The sequence below is a fragment of the Oncorhynchus clarkii genome, chromosome 17 (genome assembly GCF_045791955.1).
Source record: "Oncorhynchus clarkii lewisi isolate Uvic-CL-2024 chromosome 17, UVic_Ocla_1.0, whole genome shotgun sequence".
NCBI classification, from domain to species: domain Eukaryota; kingdom Metazoa; phylum Chordata; class Actinopteri; order Salmoniformes; family Salmonidae; genus Oncorhynchus; species Oncorhynchus clarkii.
Genome location: NC_092163.1, coordinates 46,043,717 through 46,063,277, shown reverse-complemented (window position 1 = coordinate 46,063,277; position 19,561 = coordinate 46,043,717). Strand labels below are relative to the sequence as shown.

Sequence of the window (19,561 nt, the reverse complement as noted above, 5' to 3'; positions counted from 1 at the left end):
AATTGTACAAGCCCTTGGTCATTGGGCTATCGCCTACAATTTGCTCTATTATAGGTTCTCAAGCGTTACAAAAATAAACATCTGAGGACATTATTTTAAATCCGTTTTCTATCCAGCACCTGACCATTGGCTGTGCATATTTTTCCTTTTTCCAGACATCACATGGCGGTTGCACCACAACGTTTAATTCAGACTGTTGATATTTATTTGTAGACATGATACACTACACAGAACAATAACATTGTTACATACAGAAACTTTAATTGTTCACATCTTCATTAAAATCACAATGAGTGTCTGAATGATACCCCCCAAAAAAGCCTATGGGCAATATTTAACATCTGCAAAATGGCACTAAACTCACAATATTATGAGTACTGTAGAATTTCAGTGCAGTTTCATAGCTGTAAGTGCTGCCCTCTGTCTATGTTAAAATGTAGACCCCCCCCCCCCCAAATAAATTAAAACAAATAAAACAGGCAATAAATATCTTCCAATACAATGCATTACTTAAGGCATACTCTACTTTAGACAACTCTGGGGTGAGAGTGAGTGTGATCAGAGTGTGAACTTGTGATCACAATGACAGGGGAAGCTAATGCTTAGCGCTCAGACAAAGCAGGGATACATTTCCATTGCTATTTGGATGATGCATCCTTGAATATAGACAAAGCGTTTTTCCACTTCTTGCCTACTGAACACAGTGTTCCCTGTTTCGCACCATCCTAAAACAGCAGGTATTTTCATTATTTTGCATTGACCCGTTTGTGCTTGATTTGTGTGTATTCAAACTGGAGTCAATCCCTCATATCATTCATTGCACTACAGTGGAATGCACTGGATAACCAAGCACCCAAAGAAATACAGTAAATAACATATTTACCTCATCCATCCCTTGCTTTACATATAGTACGCTATACACAGTCTTGGATCGTTAGACATGAGGAGCATTTTCCAATTTGAAGCATTCCATAGTGCATTCTGTGTGTGTGCGCCATGTGTACTGTGCCTGTGTGATTGCACAGACTGTGTCAGTGGCAGTGAGAGAAGCACAACGTGACGCTACAGCCTACTTCTGGAAGCACTATAGGAGGACATGGGCTGCTGTGTGTACAGGCGGACATTTTGCCCAACCACTATCATTAGTGTACTGGTAATATCCCTGCTCAGGAATTCAGAAGGACACATTCTCCATTTCAACTGGTATATTCATACAATATTTTAACACCATCTCATGTTAAAATTATGGCTGTTATGCCCATGAAAGTGTTTTTTTTTGGACACTATTATACAAATACATTGTTTTTTTAAATGGCCTTTTGGCACAGTTAAACTACAGTACCCACAACCACTGGGTGCCAGGACTATGAAATGGTATTATAGTATGGCAGGTACAGTAATGGTTAGCACATGGTTGTTAGCACATTAATCCTATTGAGCATATTGGAAAATGTGCTTTCATACAACAGTTCAACGCAATTTACAACAAAATAAAAAGATAAGATTAGAAGCACAATAGACAAGTGAAGACAGCATAGTGAAATCAACAATGAGTATACGTATAAACAGGATGACCCAATATACAATTATATTGAGGGGTAACAAACCATTTAGTGTTACAGAAATATCCACTAAAATAAGTTATTATTTTCATGTGGACAGTAGTAGAATGGCACTAAATACACATTGGCTTCACCATACAGTATCAGACCTAGCCTGGTCCCAGATCAGTTTGTACCATCTTGCCAGCTCCTATGGTCATTGTCATGCCAAACAATGCGCAAGACAGCACAAACAGATCTGGAACCAGGCTTTGTGACCTTTGAATCCCATATATTTTTCTCTAAGTTAAGTACTGCACAAGAAAATGACCAGATCTAATTGGCGCTAGGGTGAAGTCGCAGTAGACTGGTCCCAGATCTGTTTGTGCCGTCTTACCTTGACCATACTTCAGTTTGTCAAGAGAGCACCAGACAGATCTGGGACCAGGCTAAGGATGCAGTGGGTCAAGTTGAGAGCCTAACCACCGCTCCCCAGTTACTGTATTGGTAAGGGTGTTTATCTAAGTGGCACAGTGAGCAACATGCAAAGCTGTTCTCAAGTCATATATCAAAGTTTTAAATAGGAATAGTTATTCTGATGTCTTTGTATGAGAATTCAAATATCATCATGTGAAACACGTATCACGACAACAGGAAGAGAGAGAAAATCTGATCAGAAAAGATAGAGGAGCGAGAAGACAGACTGCTGCAAATCCACTCAACTCAAAACTCACTTTGCATTTTAACTTGTGAGATGCCTGCTTGGGAACATAAAATAAATATTCGGGATTCCTCTGTGTTCGTTGCTGTATCTCCTTAAATATTCTAAAAGATTTGATATTTGATTTTAGACACGTTACACACACTCAGACAGCTCTTCAATCAAATGTTTGTCCTTTTTCCACGCTCACAGTACATTCCCTGTTGATCCCTCCATACAGTAACAGCAACAAAGACTTTCAGGAGGTCAAAAAAAAAGCTTAAGACGACATAATCCTCAAGTGACCATCTTCGAAACACTGCCATCTCACACAAGTTCAGCATTTTAGACCTTTCCATTGCCATCCATGTAATATTCCAAGATGAGACAAGGGAGAGCTGCTTCTGAATACTACTCAGACATAAAGACCCATAAAGACAAACGTATGCACATGTCCTACCATAGGAGGAACCAGTTACTCTCAGTAAATTTGTTCTGCATTTTCACCCTTTTCAAATCCACACTAATTCCAATACACCTATTCTTCTGTCCCGTCCCCCCAATCATTTAAACTCCTCTTCCTTGTTGCTGCCCTGGTGGCAGGGGCATCTGTCATGGGAGGGGCTACTGGATGTGGCAGGCTGAGGAGGAGGTGGCTTGGCAGCACATGCAGGTGGGGTTGACTGATTTGGGAGGGATCAGATCCAGATCCTCGTCGTCAGGGATCTCGTCTAGCCGGTAACCGTCCTTCAGAAGCTGGATGTTGAGGTCCTGGTTGATCTGCTGCAGGGGACAGAGTGGACAAAACATGATCATTTCCCAATCGTAATACAGTGTGTTCGGAAAGTATTCAGACCCCTCGACTTTCTCCAAATGTTGTTACGTTACAGTCTTACTCTGAAATGGATGACCATGTCCCCCCTCATTAATCTACTACACACAATACCCCATAAGGACAAAGCAAAAACAGGTTTTTAGAGATGGAAAAAATATATATATTTTTGTTACATGTCACATTTACATAAGTATTCAGAGCCTTTACTCAGTACTTTCTTGAAACACCTTTGGCAGCGATTACAGCTTCGATTCTTCTTGGGTATGACGCTACAAGCTTGGCACACCTGTATTTGGGGAGTTTCTCTCATTCTTCTCTGCAGATCCTCTCAAGCTCTGTCAGGTTGGAAGGGGAGCGTCGCAGCACAGATATTTTCAGGTCTCTCGAAAGATGTTCGATCGGGTTCAAGTCCAGGTTCTGGCTGGGCCACTCAAGGACATTGAGACTTGTCCCGAAGCCACTCCTCTGTTGTCTTAGCTGTGTGCTTAGGGTCATTGTCCTCTTGGAAGGTAACCCTTTGCCCCAGTCTGAGGTCCTGAGTGCTCTGGAGCAGGTTTTCATCAATGATCTCTCTGTACTTTGCTTCATTCATCTTTCCCTCAATCCTGACTAGTCTCACAGTCCCTGCTGCTGAAAAACATCCCCACAGGATGATGCTGCCACCCCGCTTCACCATAGGGATGGTGCCGGGTTTCCTCCAGACATGACGTTTAGCATTTAGGTCAAAGTGTTCAATCTTGGTTTAATCTGACCAGAGAATGTTGTTTCTCTTGGTCAGAGTTCTTTGGGTGCCTTTTGGCAAACTCCAAGCGGGCTGTCATGTGCCTTTTAGTGAAGAGTGGCTTCCGTCTGGCCACTATCATAAAGGCCTGATTGGTGGAGTGCTGCAGAGATGGATGTTCTTCTGGAAGGTTCTTCCATCTAAACAGAGGAACTCTGGAGCTCTATCAGAGTGACCATCGGGATCTTGGTCACCTCCTTGACCAATGCCCTTCTCCCCCAATTGCTCAGTTTGGCCGGGTGGCCAACTCTAGGAAGAGTCTTGGTGGTTCCAAACTTCTTCTATTTAAGAATTATGGAGGCCACTGTGTTCCTGGGGACCTTCAATAATGCAGAAATGTGTTTGTACGATTCCCAAGATATGTTCCTTGACTCTGAGCTCTACGGGCAATTCCTTCGACCTCATGGCTTGGTTTTTGCTCTGACATGTACTGTCAACTGTGGTACCTTATATAGACAGGTGTGTGCCTTTCCAAATCATGTCCAATCAATTTAAATATACCAAGTGGACTCCAATCAAGTTGTAGAAACATCAAGGATGATCAATGGAAACAGGAAGCACCTGAGCTCAATTTCAAGTCTCATAGCCAAGGGTCTGAATATTGCGTAAATTAGGTATCTGTTTTTTATTTGTAATAAATTTGCTAAAATTTCTAAAAACCTGTTTTCACTTTGTCCTTATGGGGTATTGTGTGTATTGTATTATTTTATTTTTTCCACTCATCAATTTTACGATAAGGCTGTAACGTAACAAAATGTGGAAAAAGTCAAGTGGTCTGAATACTTTCCGAATAGACTGTAATAAAGAGCCACACACGTTATTATTGATTTGAAATATCACAATGTTTTAGGTAAAACATAAGCGAGTACAGAAATGCTATGGGTCGTGCTAGTGCTAGTCATTGTATAGTCGCAGACCTAACACCAAGTAAAACTCAAGTGAGACAAAAATAAAATGACTACTTAAACACATATAGACAAACACATGGATATAAATGTATGGTGATGAAATGTATGGATAAATCACGACTGACTGAAACGCCATAGTTATACATTTACAAAAGTGAATGGTGATCAGAGGAGAAAAAAAATACAGGTTATAGGATAGAAGCTATGGGAATTGACATAAGCAGGGAAGTGACATGACAGGTTATGCAGTGCTTATGACAGCTTATGGTGACATTAGCTGTATGTAGTGCATAGATACCTGGTCCCTCAGACATCTCACCTCGGCTGAGGAGTATCCAGACGAAGAGTATCTGGACATGTCAAAGTCATCATCACTGAAACAAGAAGAGATGGTTAGTCTGACACCTAGACCTCCCAAACACCAGGACGTAACAAACATTGATAGGGACAGTAAAAAAAGTAAAATAAATAAACAAACATAAAAAAAAACAATATTTTGCTATGGAGCTTACATTTCTAGATAATAAAAAGGGAACTCATTTCGGGATACTTTTTAAAACATTGCTCAGCATTTCAGTGTGTTCCCTTCCAGAAAATGATTTATGAAAAACAAAAACAGTGTTATATTCTAGATCTCCAGGCATCTCCCTAGTAGATAATTAGGCACCACGAGGAGCTGACATTTCAGCAGGATTGATTTATTCTAACAGAGACAACCAGCAGAGACAATCTGGAACGTTCCATTGATCCCGACTCCAGGAATGATTGGTCCTTTTCTTAATGAGGCTGAAATCTATCAGACATGCCCAAAGACAATAAACACACATGTACTTTCATACATGTGTTTTTTGTGTGTGTGTTTTCGGGCACATGACATAATACAGAATTGTGTGTGTGTGACAGAGAACAACTATGGCAGTGCAATTGAGTGCAAGTGTGAGAGAGAGCATGACGTCATCGTTGTGATGGGTGCCAAAAAGCGCAAATCGGCAGATAAAGGTCATGGAAAAACAACACAGGGTACAGGATCCATGTATTTGTTCCAAATGGCACCCTATTCCCTTCATAGTGCACTACTTTTAACCAGGGACCTAGTCAAAAGCAGAACACTATGAAGGGAAAAGGGTAGAAAATGGTGCCATTTGGGACGGCTCCCATCTGTATCACATGCTGGGCAGGGAGCACTGAAGGAGGGAGGACACTGAGCCTCTTTTCCCGGCGGTCCAAATCCCAAACCCCCCTAATCCGACACCCCGGGAGAGGATTTTCCCCAAATTTGGGAATGACTCTGCCTGCTTGCCGAGAGAGAGAGGCTCGGAGCGGAGCTGTAACAGCCAACAGAGCAGTTACACTTTTCCTGCTTACCCAGAGTCGGATCACCCTTTTCTGGTATGTGCTTTGTGCTACTCTTTCAGCCTGTATTGAATAGTAGAAGTAGTTAGTCCCCTACGCACTGTGACTGAGCTTTGAAAGGCTGAAGGCGGAGGTCTGGAACAAGTCTGTTGGAAGCCAGTGTCAGAGAGAAAGAGAGTAGACATCGGCAAAATGTGAGATGGATATCTTCTTCTCACCCTTTTGAAATCCCATTCAGAGAAATATTACATTCACTGTTACCTGTCTGTATCCAGCGCTACCAGGGGCTTCTCATCTGGGCTGGTCTGGTCTAAAGAGGAGTAGCCTTTGTTTGGCACCACCAACCTAAAGGAAAGTAGAAGAAATTACACAAAACGTGTGTGAAAATGTCATGGGGATCCTCAAAGTAACATTTTCAAGTTTTCAATAAAAAGGGCAATATATCCCAAAATCTTAAACTTGAATGTTCAGTCAGTTCCAGTTATGTGGCGCCAAAATGAAGATATTCTGGTTCCTGGGTTTCTCCTCCGATCTCTTGGATACAACAGATCTGTGGCTAAATCTGGGCCAAATATGGGATATCATAAAATGGCACGAACCAGCCTCCTCCTCAGCAGCAGCTGTTAGTCACAGCAGGGGTTAGTATTCTCCTAGCCTGGTTAGAGCGCTTTTGGCTAAATCGCCATCCTCCAATCTAATGGGTGCTGCCCATAATCTGGGGCTCTGGGTGTAGGGGGAGCTGCTTTCACATCTCTGCTAATCCACCGAGGGACTAGGATTACAGACAAAGGGAAGGGCACCTGTTAGTGGGTTTGACTGAACCAGGCCCATACGCTTATCAACTAGAGAGAGTCTGAATTTAGCATTCACACAGACTCCCATTTCTAAAGTCCCTGTTTAGTTATGAATGGTTTATATTTTGAGTTTTAAAATGTTAGTGTTATAGTGTATTTCTGATACCATTTAAGACTTTCTGGTAGATGTTTTCTAAGACCCCTTTTCCATCTGTTCACCCAGAAATCAAAGCCTTTACTTATGGCTAAATTTTAAAGACGGAAAATACAGACTCTGCTTTCATTTGACACCCAATTTGATATGACCTATTAAGTTCACGTTGGTGCTCATTGGTCCTTTTCCATGGAAATGCCACAAAATAATAACATGGTGAGGAAACCATAAAGTTTGAGCTTGTTACCGTGTTCTGGCCATGACGTTGTTCTTCTTGGGTTGCTGGTTGACGGGGCTACCCACGGTGCCATTTTTTACTGATACCTTCCTGGCCAGCTCTCTCTGTTTCTCTGCCAATCACAGGAGATATCATCATAGTTAGAAACAATTAACAAACAAGGCAACAGTAAACATGTAGTCCCCCATGGATGATGCAGCGCCCAACCTTGGGCCAATTGAGACAGCGCGTGACTAACAAATTTCAGCTAATTACTTCAGCTCCCGCCTTGGGCCAATCAGTGTAATTTAAGCAAATTCTGGATCTCTACTGCAAGACGCGTCATTCACCTAGGTTTCTTCAAAATCGGACCAGGGATGTCTAAGATATCACGTGTCACTAACATATGAACAAACAAAAAGAGAGCTCCAAAGTCCTCTCCGATTTCATCGTGAGCGACAATGAGGGAAAGTGTCACCCCCTCCATCCCCATTGTCTTCCAACAGGTAGTGTCATTCCTAGCGAACACACAGTCCTCAGCATAGTCGTCACCACTATTTTATGCCAGACTATGCCCCAATACCCTTTTCCACAATGTATTCAATTGTTCATCTGATTTGCTTTCTTTAGTGGGCCTACAATAAAACATGTTGCTTTCAGGTCCATCACTACCTTCTACCTGAAAATGACTAAAAACAAAATGTTAGTAGGCAACCGTACTGCAACACTGGTTGTGCTGACATATGGAACACTGTGGTCATTTATAACTCATAGCCCTACTGGAGGGGCATGTGGGGTTTATAATGTAAACTTTGGGCTTGACTTTTATGGGACTTCCACACTGTCGTCTGTGTGCTTGGAATTCCTCTGCGGTCCAGTAGTGAATAAGCAGGCTGTCAAGACAATGATTGTGATGCAAAGCTTAATTAACATCAACATGACACTTCATTTATTTAATCTCTGAAGCACAGTGTTGCTGACCAATTGAGTACATGAGAGGGAGATAGGGTTATGGGATTGGAAGCGGTGACCTCAAAGCCCTTTCAAAGTTCCTGCCCTGGGTTACGTTGAGTAACTTCAGCCTGTTACTGCTAGCAAGGGCAGAATGGCTATTGGGTATTGGCTTTAGGCAATATACCCCAAACAACCACATAAATGCTCAGGGAGATCAAACACACTAAAGCTTTATTAGGCTTTATTGTGGAAACCGTTTAATACAGTGCATTCGGAAAGTATTGAGACCCCTCGACTTTGTCTACATTTTGTTAGGTTACAGCCTTATTCTAAAATGTATTACATAATTTCTCACCAATCTACACACAATTCCCCAAAATGACAAAGTGAAAATAGGTTTAGACATTTATGCAAATTCATAATAAAAAAATAAAAAAAACATTATTTACATAATTATTCTGTGTCACAGGAAGGCCCCAAAAAATTGTCAAAGATGCCAGTCATCCAAGTCATAGACTGTTCTCTGTGCTACCACACGGAAAGCGGTATCGGAGCACCAAGTCTAGGTCCAAAAGGCTCCTTAACAGCTTCTAACCTCAAGACATAAGACTGCTAAACAAATGTATCAAATGGCCACTTGGACTATTTACATTGACACTCCACTCCCCCCTTGTTTTTACACTGCTGCTACTCGCTATTTATTATCTATGCATAGTCACTTTACCCCTACCTACATGTACAAATTACCTCGACTACCCTGTACTAACCTGCAAGAGTTGCAAAGGGTCGGAAAATTTCCGGTAAATTTCCCAGAAATGTTCCATTGGAATTTTGCTTAAATTCATTTAGAAAAAAGTTAGCTTATAACAGTGAACCTTTGTGGGATACACAAGGCAATTCTAGGTCTTGTGGCATATTTTGGTTAACCTATCCCAAATTCAATGGAATTACAAGCCTCTGCATGCACAGTGCATTCTTCTATCACATGTGCAGCTGATTCTCAAGATTTTGCAAACTAATGAGATGCTATTGAGCCCACACTACTACACTGTCTGAGCCAAGGACTATATGCTTTCTGGTATGTTTTGATTACAATACTGGGTGGGGTGAATATATTTAATATGACATGCATGATTTTTTGTTTACTAGTAAATAGTAGCCTACAGCAGAGTGTGTTTAAATCATTTATAACTTGTTAATTTCAGCTAGTTAGTTTTTTCTACCGTGTGGGTTTTAGCTTGCTTGAGCCTGCTAACTGAGGAGTGTTAATTCAAACATTTATCTTACAAAAGGGGTTATTTAATCTAACTGCTTAACTATTTATCTGGACATGGAATTGTAATTGTTTTGTTACTCATTTTCTTCTAATCTTTACACAAAAATGCCATGGGCACTATCTGATGTGTGGAGAATTTTCACTGCAGCCAATGTAGAAGGAAAAGCTGTGTACATTTGCAAATACTGTGCCAAATTATATGTTGGACCACAGAAGGTATTTGCACTGGTGACAGACAATGCTGCGAATATGAAGGCTGCTTGGTCTAAAGTGGAGTCCTACCCTCACATCACACCCATTGGCAGTGCTGCTCATGCACTGAATCTGCTCCTCAAGGATATCATGGCACTGAAAACAATGGATACACTCTACAAGCGAGGCAAGGAAATGTTTAGGTATGTGAAGGGTCATCAAGTTATAGCAACAAATCGACCTCACCAAGCAAAGTGAGAAGAATAAGAGCACCACATTGAAGCTGCCCAGCAACACCCATTGGGGTGGTGTTGTCGTAAGTTTGCCAGTCTCCTGGTGGGGAAGGAGTCTCTCCAAGAAATGGCCATATCACAGTCTGCCGATATGGATATACAGCCCCATCAAGAGGATCCTCCTGGATGATGTATTTTGGGAGAGAGTGGTAAGCAACCTAAAAACCTATGGCAGTAGACATTGCACAGATTGAGGGAGACGATGCCAACCTGTCTGATGTTCAGACACTGCTTGTAAGAGAAGAAATCCGTACTGCCCTGCCCACTTCACTGTTGCTCCAAGCAGAGGAAACTGCAATTCTGAAATGCATCAAAAAGCGTGAAGACTTCTGTCTGAAGCCCATACACGCCGCAGCATACATGTTGGACCCCAAGTATGTTGGCAAGAGCATCCTGTCTGGTGAAGAGATCAACAAGGCCTATGGTGTCATCACTATCGTGTCTCGCTACCTTGGCCTGGATGAGGGCAAGGTTCTTGGCAGTCTGGCAAAGTACACTTCCATGCAAGGGCATAAGGATGGAGATGCAATATGCTAGTTGTGCCAACATATTTCATTAGCCACCTGGCGGAAGGGACTTTGGGGATCTGAGGCTCTTTCCCGTTGCCTCCATCATACTCCAAATCCAACCAACATCAGCCGCCTCAGAGCACAACTGGTCCATGTTCGGCAACACACACACACTAAAGCACACAACAGGCTGACCAATACAAGGGTTGAACAATTGGTGGCCATCTGTGCAAATTTGAGGCTTTTTGAGCCTGACAACGAGCCATCCTCAACAAAGTTGAAAAGTGACAGTAAAGATGAGCCCTCAGAGTCAGATGTTCAAGAGGTGGACATTGAGGAGGTCCAGGGAGAAGACATGGAAGCCTGAGAGGAAGACAACCAAAGCTTTAGTTCCTAAATTAATTTTACAGATGTACAGTTGAAGTCGAAAGTTTACATACACCTTAGCCAAATACTTTAAACTCAGTTTCACAATTCCTGACATTTAATCCTAGCAAAAATTCCCTGTCTTAGGTCAGTTAGGATCACCACTTTATTTTATAAATGTGAAATGTCAGAATAATAGTGGAGAGAATGATTTATTTCAGCTGTTATTTCTTTCATCACATTCCCTGTGGGTCAGAAGTTTACATACACTCAATTAGTATTGCTTTTACATTTTTAACTGCGTCAAATGTTGCAGGTAGCCTTCCACAAGCTTCCCACAATAAGTTGGGTGAATTTTGGCCCATTCCTCCTGACAGAGCTGGTGTAACTGAGGTTTGTAGGCCTCCTTGCTCGCACATGCTTTTTCAGTTCTGCCCACAAATTATCTATAGGATTGAGGTCAGGGCTTTGTGATGGCGACTCCAATACCTTGACTTTGTTGTCCTTAAGCCATTTTGCCACAACTTTGGAAGTAGGCTTGGGGTCATTGTCCATTTGGAAGACCCATTTGTAACCAAGATTTAACTTCCTGACTGATATCTTGAGATGTGGATATATTGAAGCAACATCATTTTCCGTCCTCATGATGCCATCTGTTTTGTGAAGTGCACCAGTCCCTCCTGCAGCAAAGCACCCCCACAACATGATGCTGCCACCCCCGTGCTTCATGGTTGGGATGGTGTTCTTTGGCTTGCACGCCTCACCTTTTTCCTCCAAACATAACGATGGTCATTATAGCCAAACAGTTCTATTTGTTTCATCAGACCAGAGGACATTTCTCCAAAAAGTATGATCTTTGTCCCCATGTGCAGTTGCAAACCATATTCTGGCTTTTTTATGGCGGTTTTGGAGCAGTGGCTTCTTCCTTGCTGAGCGGCCTTTCAGGTTATGTTGATATAGGACTCATTTTACTGTATATATAAATACTTTTGTACCGGTTTCCTCCAGCATCTTCACAAGGTCCTTTACTGTTGTTCTGGGGTTGATTTGCCCTTTTCGCACCAAAGTGCGTTCATCTCTAGGAGACAGAACACGTCTCCTCCCTGTGCGGTATGACGGCTGCATGGTCCCATGGTGTTTAAGCTTGCGTACTATTGTTTGTACAGATGAACGTGGTACCTTCAGGCGTTCGGAAATTGCTCCCAAGGATGAACCAGACTTGTGGAGGTCTACAATTTGGAGGTATTGGCTGATTCCTTTTGATTTTCCCATGATATCAAGCAAAAAGGCACTGAGTTTGAAGGTATGCCTTGAAATACACCTTCACCTACATGTACACCTTCAATGAACTCAAATTATGTCAATTAGCCAATCAGAAACATTGAAAGCCATGACATTCTCTATGAAAATGTAGGAAGTAAAAATAAAATTTTCTTTAGGAATGTAGTGAAGTAAAAGTAGTCAAAAATATAAAAAGTAGGCCTCCAGGGTGGCGCAGTGGTCTAGGGCACTACATCGCAGTGCTAGCTGTGCCACCAAAGACTCTGGGTTCGCGCCCAGGCTCTGTCGCAGCCGGCCGCAACCGGGAGGTCCGTGGGGCGACGCACAATTGGCATAGCATCCAGGTTGGGAGGGTTTGGCCGGTAGGGATATCCTCGTCTCATCGCGCACTAGCGACTCCTGTGGCGGGCCGGGCGCAGTGCACGCTAACCAGGTTGCCAGGTGCACAATGTTTCCTCCGACACATTGGTGCGGTTGGCTTCCGGGTTGGATGCACGCTGTGTTAAGAAGCAGTACGGCTGGTTGGGTTGTGTATCGGAGGACGTATCAGCCTTCGTCTCTCCCAAGCCCGTACGGGAGTTGTAGCAATGAGACAAGATAGTAGCTACTACAACAATTGGATACCACGAAATTGGGGAGAAAAAGGGGTAAAATAAAAATAAAATAAAAAATACATAAAAAGATGTTTCTACAACTTGGAGTCCACACGCTGTAAATTGATTGTACATGATTTGGAAAGGCACACCTGTGTGTGAATTTGAATAGTTGAAAGTGCATGTCAGAGCAAAAACCAAGCCAGGACTGTGTCGAGGCACAGCATTGCAGCATTGAAGGTAAGGTCCCCAAGAACGCTCCGAATGCTCCTCCATCATTCTTAAATGTAAGAAGTTTGGAACCAAGAACTCAATGGTCACGCTGACAGGAGTTCCTCTATGGAGATTGGAGAACCTTCCAGAAGGACAACCATATCTACAGCACTCCACCAATCAGGCCTTAGTAGAGTGGCCAGATGGAAGCCAATCCTCATTTAAATGCACATGACAGCTTACTTGGAGTTTGCCAAAAGGCACCTGAAGTACTCTAACCATGAGAAAAATATTATCTGGTCTGATAAAACCAAGATTGAACTCTTTGGCCTGAATGCCAAGCGTTATGTCTGGAGGAAACCTTGAACCATCCCTACGGATGGAAGCATGGTGGTGGCAGCATCATGCTGTGGGGATGTTTTTCAGCGGCAGCGACTGGGAGACTAGTCATGATCGAGGGAAAGATGACTGGAGGAAAGTACAGAGTGATCCTTGATGAAAACCTGCTCCAGAGCGCTCAGGACCTCAGACTGGGGCAAAGGTTCACCTTCCAACAGGACAACGACCCTAAGCCCACAGGCGAGACAACCAGGAGAGCCTTGGGGACAAGTCTCTGAATGTCCTTGAGTGGCCCAGCCAGAGTCCGGAATTGAACCCGATCAAACATCTTTGGAGAGACCTGAAAATAGATATGCAGCGACGCTCCCCATCCAACCTGACAGAGCTTAGGAGGACCTGCAGAGAAGAATGGAATAAACTCCCCAAATACAGGTGTGCCAAGCTTGTAGCGTCATACCCAAGAAGACTCGAGGCTGTAATTGCTGCCAAAGGTGCTTTAACAAAGTACTCAGTAAAGGGTCTGAATACTTATGTAAATGTGATATTTCACAGTTTTATTCGTAAGAAATTTGCAAAAATGTCTAAAAACCTGTTTTTGCTTTGTCATTGTGGGGTAGTTTGAGTAGATTGATGAGGAGAAAAAACAATTTAATTAATTTTAGAATAAGGCTGTAACGTAACTAAATGTAGAAGTCCAGGGGTCTGAATACTTTCCGAATGCACTGTATCTTGGTTATGACTTTCAGTCAGTAACTCAAACCTATTTTGATAGCTCTAGGCCTATGTCAATATTTTTTTTTAGCAAAACATGGTAAAGGAGTAATGTTACAAAGATGCATGCCAAAGAAGAATCATCACTTTTGTGCATCTGACTGAACCTGCCTTTCTGCATGTCGCTGTGCTATAAGCCTATCATAAATATTTATTGTGCTTACGCAAAGAACACAGCATTGCTCCAAAAATAGATGAACTACTGAATGAGAATAACACCGTTGACTCATTAATACATTCTGTCTGGTGGATATGTGGTGTAGGGATGTTATATGATGTACTGTTTTATCTTTAGCTCATTTAGTACAAACATAGTTCACCGTTTTATCTTTTGTTTTAGATCTAATGTGGGTGCTTTGGTGTCTTTGGACCCCAGGACGAGGCAGCAGCTAATGGGGATCCCTAATAAATACATTAACCAATTGCTATAGCTGATTCACTCAGTTTGATAGCATGCCATCAATTTATGCATTTGCTCAAATGCCACAGCTGGTGGTTGTATGTTGTTATACATTGACTGACAGGCTGAATGAATGATTTAATCATTTATAGACAGAGAGATGGTCTTATTGAAGGCCACCGTGTGTTAGTAGAACACAGACACATTGATGATGTACAGAAAATGAGGAGTGGAGATCCTATTATAAGGCTCACCTATTTTCACTTGCAGTGGGGAGGGCTTGTAGTTCATGGCCACAGTTTCCCCTTCTCTAGTATCGGAGTCGGCCTCGGAGGTGGAGGATGCTGCTGGGTCCTGCTGCAGAAAAAAAAGGATGATTAGCTTTCCCAGGTTTGATATGGTCATTTTCTATCAGATGTGTTCAACTTTTTTCCCCCACCTTTATTTAACCAGGTAGGCCAACTGAGAATAAGTTCTCATTTACAACTGCAACCTGGCCAAGATAAAGCAAAGCAGTGTGACAAAAAATAACAGAGTTACACGTGGGATAAACTAAAGTACAGTCAACTTTCAAGATTCACTGGGGTTGTTTTACATTTGACCTCTGGCACAAATCAGCTTCCATAAGCGACAGTCGTATTTTCAATTCCAAAACAGGCAGACTTCAGCTTCACAACCGGTGAAAATATTTGTTTTATTTGACCATGCCCAAAAGGCCTTTTCCAGCCCCTTTGAGCACCTTCTTCCCCTCATCTATGGCGTTCTACTTATATTTTACTGTTTAGTTAGCCTCTGCTTCCAGGCTTTGCTCACGTAAGGTGAAAGCCTGTGACAGAGACTACTGTTAAGTGTGTGCCTGCTTGTGACTCTATGCTTGGCCAGTTTCCACTGCCAGAGCATTCTACTTGTGAGACTGGGCTGGGAGTGGGCCAGTGAGGATGTCTGTGAGTGACGTCACTCGGGGGCCGTGGGAGAACAGAGGGGGTTCCTATTGGACGGGGGTGTGTCCCAAATGGAACCCTACGTAGTGCACTACTTTTGACCAGGCTCTGGTCACAAGTAGTGCACTATAAAGGTAAAAGGGTGCCGTTTGGGACGCAACCGAGAGCTGCTGGATGGTGGAAGGTCTGGCTGGCTGGTCTGCCTACTCCATTGACAGAGCCCTACATTATGTTCACCACAAGCCTGTCACAGCCAGCAAAGTAGGCCGGAGCAGAGATCCCACAAGGGCAGCCTGAAAGAACACTGCATTCTCTCCAGGGAACTGCCTGGCTGCCGTGGTGAAACAACAGACCACTAACAAGCAGTACAGCAGGCAGAGCATGAAACTACTATACAGCACCTAGTGAACATATCCAGTATAGAGTCCCTCTCTTGCAGTTTACCCATTCTGCTGACTTCAATTTTATAAGCATAGTTGATTACATTTAAACACGTACTGTGTAGTCTACACTGTAGACAGACCTAAGTGTCATTACGTAATAGCCTATATTTATATTTGTAATTTAGCAGACACTCATCCAGAGCCACTAACACACACACTTATTTCACTCCCAGAACAAGTGTTAAATAACAGACTCAGAGCTTTTCCCCCTGTCTAGTACAATTCTTACCAGCACTGGACACAAACAACAGCTTCATCCGGGCGAAATATTGTTCATTAAGCTGAACGAATTAATCAAAAGTGACAACGTGGTGCTAACAGAGCACAGGGACATGGGAAAGTACAACAATGAGCTATTCCCACTGTAACAGCCTGCAAACATCAGGCTATTTTTGTTCTGCGACAAAGACCCATTATGTTCTTTGAGGTTTTCCAAACACCAGCTTCTCCTTCTACCCATTCAGAGTCACACCTTAGCTCACACAATAGAGCTCTGAGCAGCTGGAGATAAAAAAAATAATATTTAAGTTATCTCCACTCACAATAGATGAAGTGTGGATGATGTATCAAGTATTGGGAATTATGTTCTCCTTGAGGTCTTTAATCTAGTATGGATGCATGTAGAAGGTGCATCTGTTTTTGTGTGCGTTTTGATGAAGTGAGCTCTCACTGTGCAGAAGGTGAGGGATAAATGTTAGAGGTCATTCGACATATCATCAACACACACTGATACATCTTCTATATGCATCCATGCTTGATGAAAGACCTCAAGGAGATCATACCATACACCAGTTAAACTAGGTGTGATTCCATTCCCTGGTCTGGTCAGCTATGACCTCCTGAGCTAACAGCAGTGGTGGAAAAAGTATCCAATAGTCATACTTGAGTAAAAGTAAAGATACCTTAATAGAAAATGACTCAAGTAAAAGTCACCCAGGAAAATCCTACTTGAGTAAAAGTCTATTTGGTTTTGTTATATACTTAAGTATAAAAAGTAAATGTAATTGATGAAATATACTTAAGTATCAATCATTTCAAATTCCTTATATTAAGCAAACCAGACAGCACCATTTTCTTGTTTTTATTAAATGTTTTATTTTATTTACGGATAGCCAGGGGCAAGCGCCAACAGACATCATTTACAAATGAAACATGTGTTTAGTGAGTCTGCTAGATCAGAGGCAGTAGGGATGAACAGGGATGTTCTCTTGATAATTGTGCAAATTAGAATATTTTCCTGTCCTGCTAAGCATTCAAAATATAACGAGTACTTTTGCGTGTCAGGGAAAATGTATGGAGTAAAAAGTATATACTTTTCTTTAGGAATGTAGTGAAGTAAAAGTGTTGGCAGAAAAATTCCAGGTCCCGTCAGTTAAATTGGATGTGGCATTTGGCTTAAATACACGTCACCCTTCTATAGTGCTGTTTAAGTTAAAGGGAGTGTTGGCACAACCCAACTCAAACCGTAGCCTAATTCTACAAAGGACAGCCTGTTTTATTAATTTGAAGTCAATTTCAGAACATTTGAGAGGCAGTTGTCAAGTTGATTCATTTGCTTTACCATTCACAAAGAACTGATTAGCATGAGAATGCACAGAGCTCTCTGTGCAACAGAACAGCTGGCTCTTTGACTCTCTGATATGGATTGAATAAGGATAGACTACAAGTTGTCACTGCGGTCTACGTAGACCTAACAGACCTAGCCATTGGATTTTCTTCAAGTAAATCAGGCTAGAAGTTAAAACCAATACTAGCAATCTGAAGACAAAAAATAAAAATTTAATCACTGACAGCAGTAGTATGTTGAAGTCTTATTACAAAAAGAGGATTGAGGAAAGGTGAATGTCAATGTTGAGAATTTAAAAGAAGCAGGCTGAGAGGAGAAAATAAGGGCAATGATGGAGCTCTACCATTCGTTTATGACCAACACACACAAATACATTAAGGCGTAACCAGATAAAAGCATTAAATCCCTGCCAGCATTAGCAGACGTGAGAAACATGAGAACATGGACTGTGAATCAAATCGATATGTTGAAGAAGCGAGACAGGCCTAAATTATTCTCTCTGATTTTGTGTGGGGGGGGGGCACCTTATAATATCAAGGAAGCCCCCACAGTGTTCAAAGTATTTTCTATCCAATGCACCTTGAAAGAGAATATATAAAACCAGAAGACACTAGGCCTTCCATGGAATGAATTTGACACCCCGGCTGTTGAGGAAATTAAGGGACCTAACCACAGTGTATGGGGCACTAAACACACTGAATGGTGAAAACCCATGAAGAAACAATGAAGGACACTGAAAGACCTAGTTGTGGTGGTGAACCTATACTCATCCTGCACTGACAGGCACCTGCAGTCCCTGTTGAGACTCAAGAGGTACAGAAAGGTCCTTCCTGAAACACCATGCAAATATCGAAGCCAGAATGCACAAATTAAAAGTGAACTGACACCGTGTCCAGACCAGTGTGCATGTATACAGTGCAAGTGCGAATGTTAATCTGTATCCAGAGTTAAGCCTATCAGTGGTATAGTACTGTAATTCTCTCCTCCAGACGAACCTACCATCTCGGGCAATGCATCAGCTGAGGCTGGGACTGAGGCTGCCGGGCTGGGGCTAGGCATCAGCTGGAGACAGCGCATATTCACCCAGCCAACAGTCGTCATATCGAAGCGAGCTCTACTTCCCCTCCCCAATTCCCAAGAAATAACACGTCACCAGTTTGGTTAGAAACTAATCGCGGTGGCAATGACGGCCAGACGAAGTCCATCCAATAAAATGTTATCGGTCAGAAGAAATGCTTAGGAAGACTCAAACATAATTGTCAAACGGGAACCCACCCACCCCCACCCCAAGCAAACAACACCAGGCAGTCGCTAACCAGCTGTCTGACAAGGATTTTCGACAAACACACCCGTACACGCATTTACATTCTAGTATGGGCTTAATTTCAAGGTAATTTGAACTAAAATGAAGCTAGCAATAAACTAAACAAGACATGGCACTTACCAAGGGCTGCGTCTCCGTAACTGGGGGTACTTGGAACCTATCAATTTCTTCTTCCTTCATCATTTTCGACGATTGGTGTTAGCTAGCTACACCGCCAAACCGATGTAAGATCTTAATACTTGTAAGCACAAAAATACTCGACTTATTCCTTAGGTTGTCGCATAAACGATCTGTTATTTTTGTGTGATTCACGTTTGTTTTCTGCCTCTAGTCTGTCAGTAAGGCATGGTCAGATCTGGTGACTCAACCAAAACAGACAGAGCTACGTCGGTCCTAGTGATCTGTCATTCGCGAACAAACGGCTCTTTTTGAATGTATCTTGTTGGTGAACGTCGGGAACATAATGGAATCGGTGAAAGAGCCGTACATTTGGCTCCCTGATTTGCATACTGCTTTTTGACCTCAAAACAACGTTTTTCTGCGGATAAGTTACAAAATAATTATCTAAAGAGAGTGAATCCTCACTGCAAAAACAATAAATAATGGGGAGAGCGCGTCAATCTGGTCCACGCCGTCTTGGAGCCAAATGAGCCGGCTCTTTTACGTGAATGGTGCCAAATGAGCCGGTTCACCAAAAAGACTCGGAATGACCATCACTAGTCGGTGCCATCTTCCGGGTCTGGAAAAACTCATACATTATTCATGACATCACCGTCCAATCATGGACGAATGATGATGGCAATATGAGATAACGCT

At 42.5% G+C, this 19,561-nt stretch overlaps 1 protein-coding gene across 4 annotated transcripts; it reads right to left on the bottom strand.

The window, feature by feature from the left end:
* Nucleotides 1-182: 182 nt before the first annotated feature.
* On the bottom strand, nt 183-19,181 carry LOC139370936 (protein FAM219A). 4 transcript variants are annotated; one of them, XM_071110837.1, is made up of 6 exons: nt 18,866-19,181; nt 14,725-14,827; nt 7,314-7,416; nt 6,380-6,463; nt 5,085-5,139; nt 183-3,024 (listed from the first exon to the last, which is right to left on the bottom strand). In XM_071110837.1, the coding sequence occupies exons 1-6, from the start codon at nt 18,926-18,928 to the stop codon at nt 2,866-2,868; spliced, it is 567 nt and encodes a 188-aa protein (XP_070966938.1). In that variant the 5' UTR covers nt 18,929-19,181; the 3' UTR covers nt 183-2,865. The 4 variants fall into 4 exon arrangements, with proteins under 4 accessions (XP_070966938.1, XP_070966935.1, XP_070966937.1 ...); XM_071110834.1 differs by having other exon boundaries at nt 5,064-5,139; nt 18,866-19,175; XM_071110836.1 differs by having other exon boundaries at nt 5,064-5,139; nt 14,725-14,824; nt 18,866-19,118.
* Nucleotides 19,182-19,561: the final 380 nt, after the last annotated feature.

Excerpts from the sequence above, each read along its gene's own strand:
- LOC139370936 (XM_071110834.1), bottom strand. The coding sequence starts at position 18,928 with ATGATGAAGGAAGAAGAAATTGATAGGTTCCAAGTACCCCCAGTTACG. Across the intron at positions 6,464-7,313 it reads AACGTCATGGCCAGAACACG|GTTGGTGGTGCCAAACAAAG; the intron begins GTAACAAGCTCA and ends ACTTTCCTTTAG. Across the intron at positions 5,140-6,379 it reads GTAGCGCTGGATACAGACAG|TGATGATGACTTTGACATGT; the intron begins GTAACAGTGAAT and ends TTCTTGTTTCAG.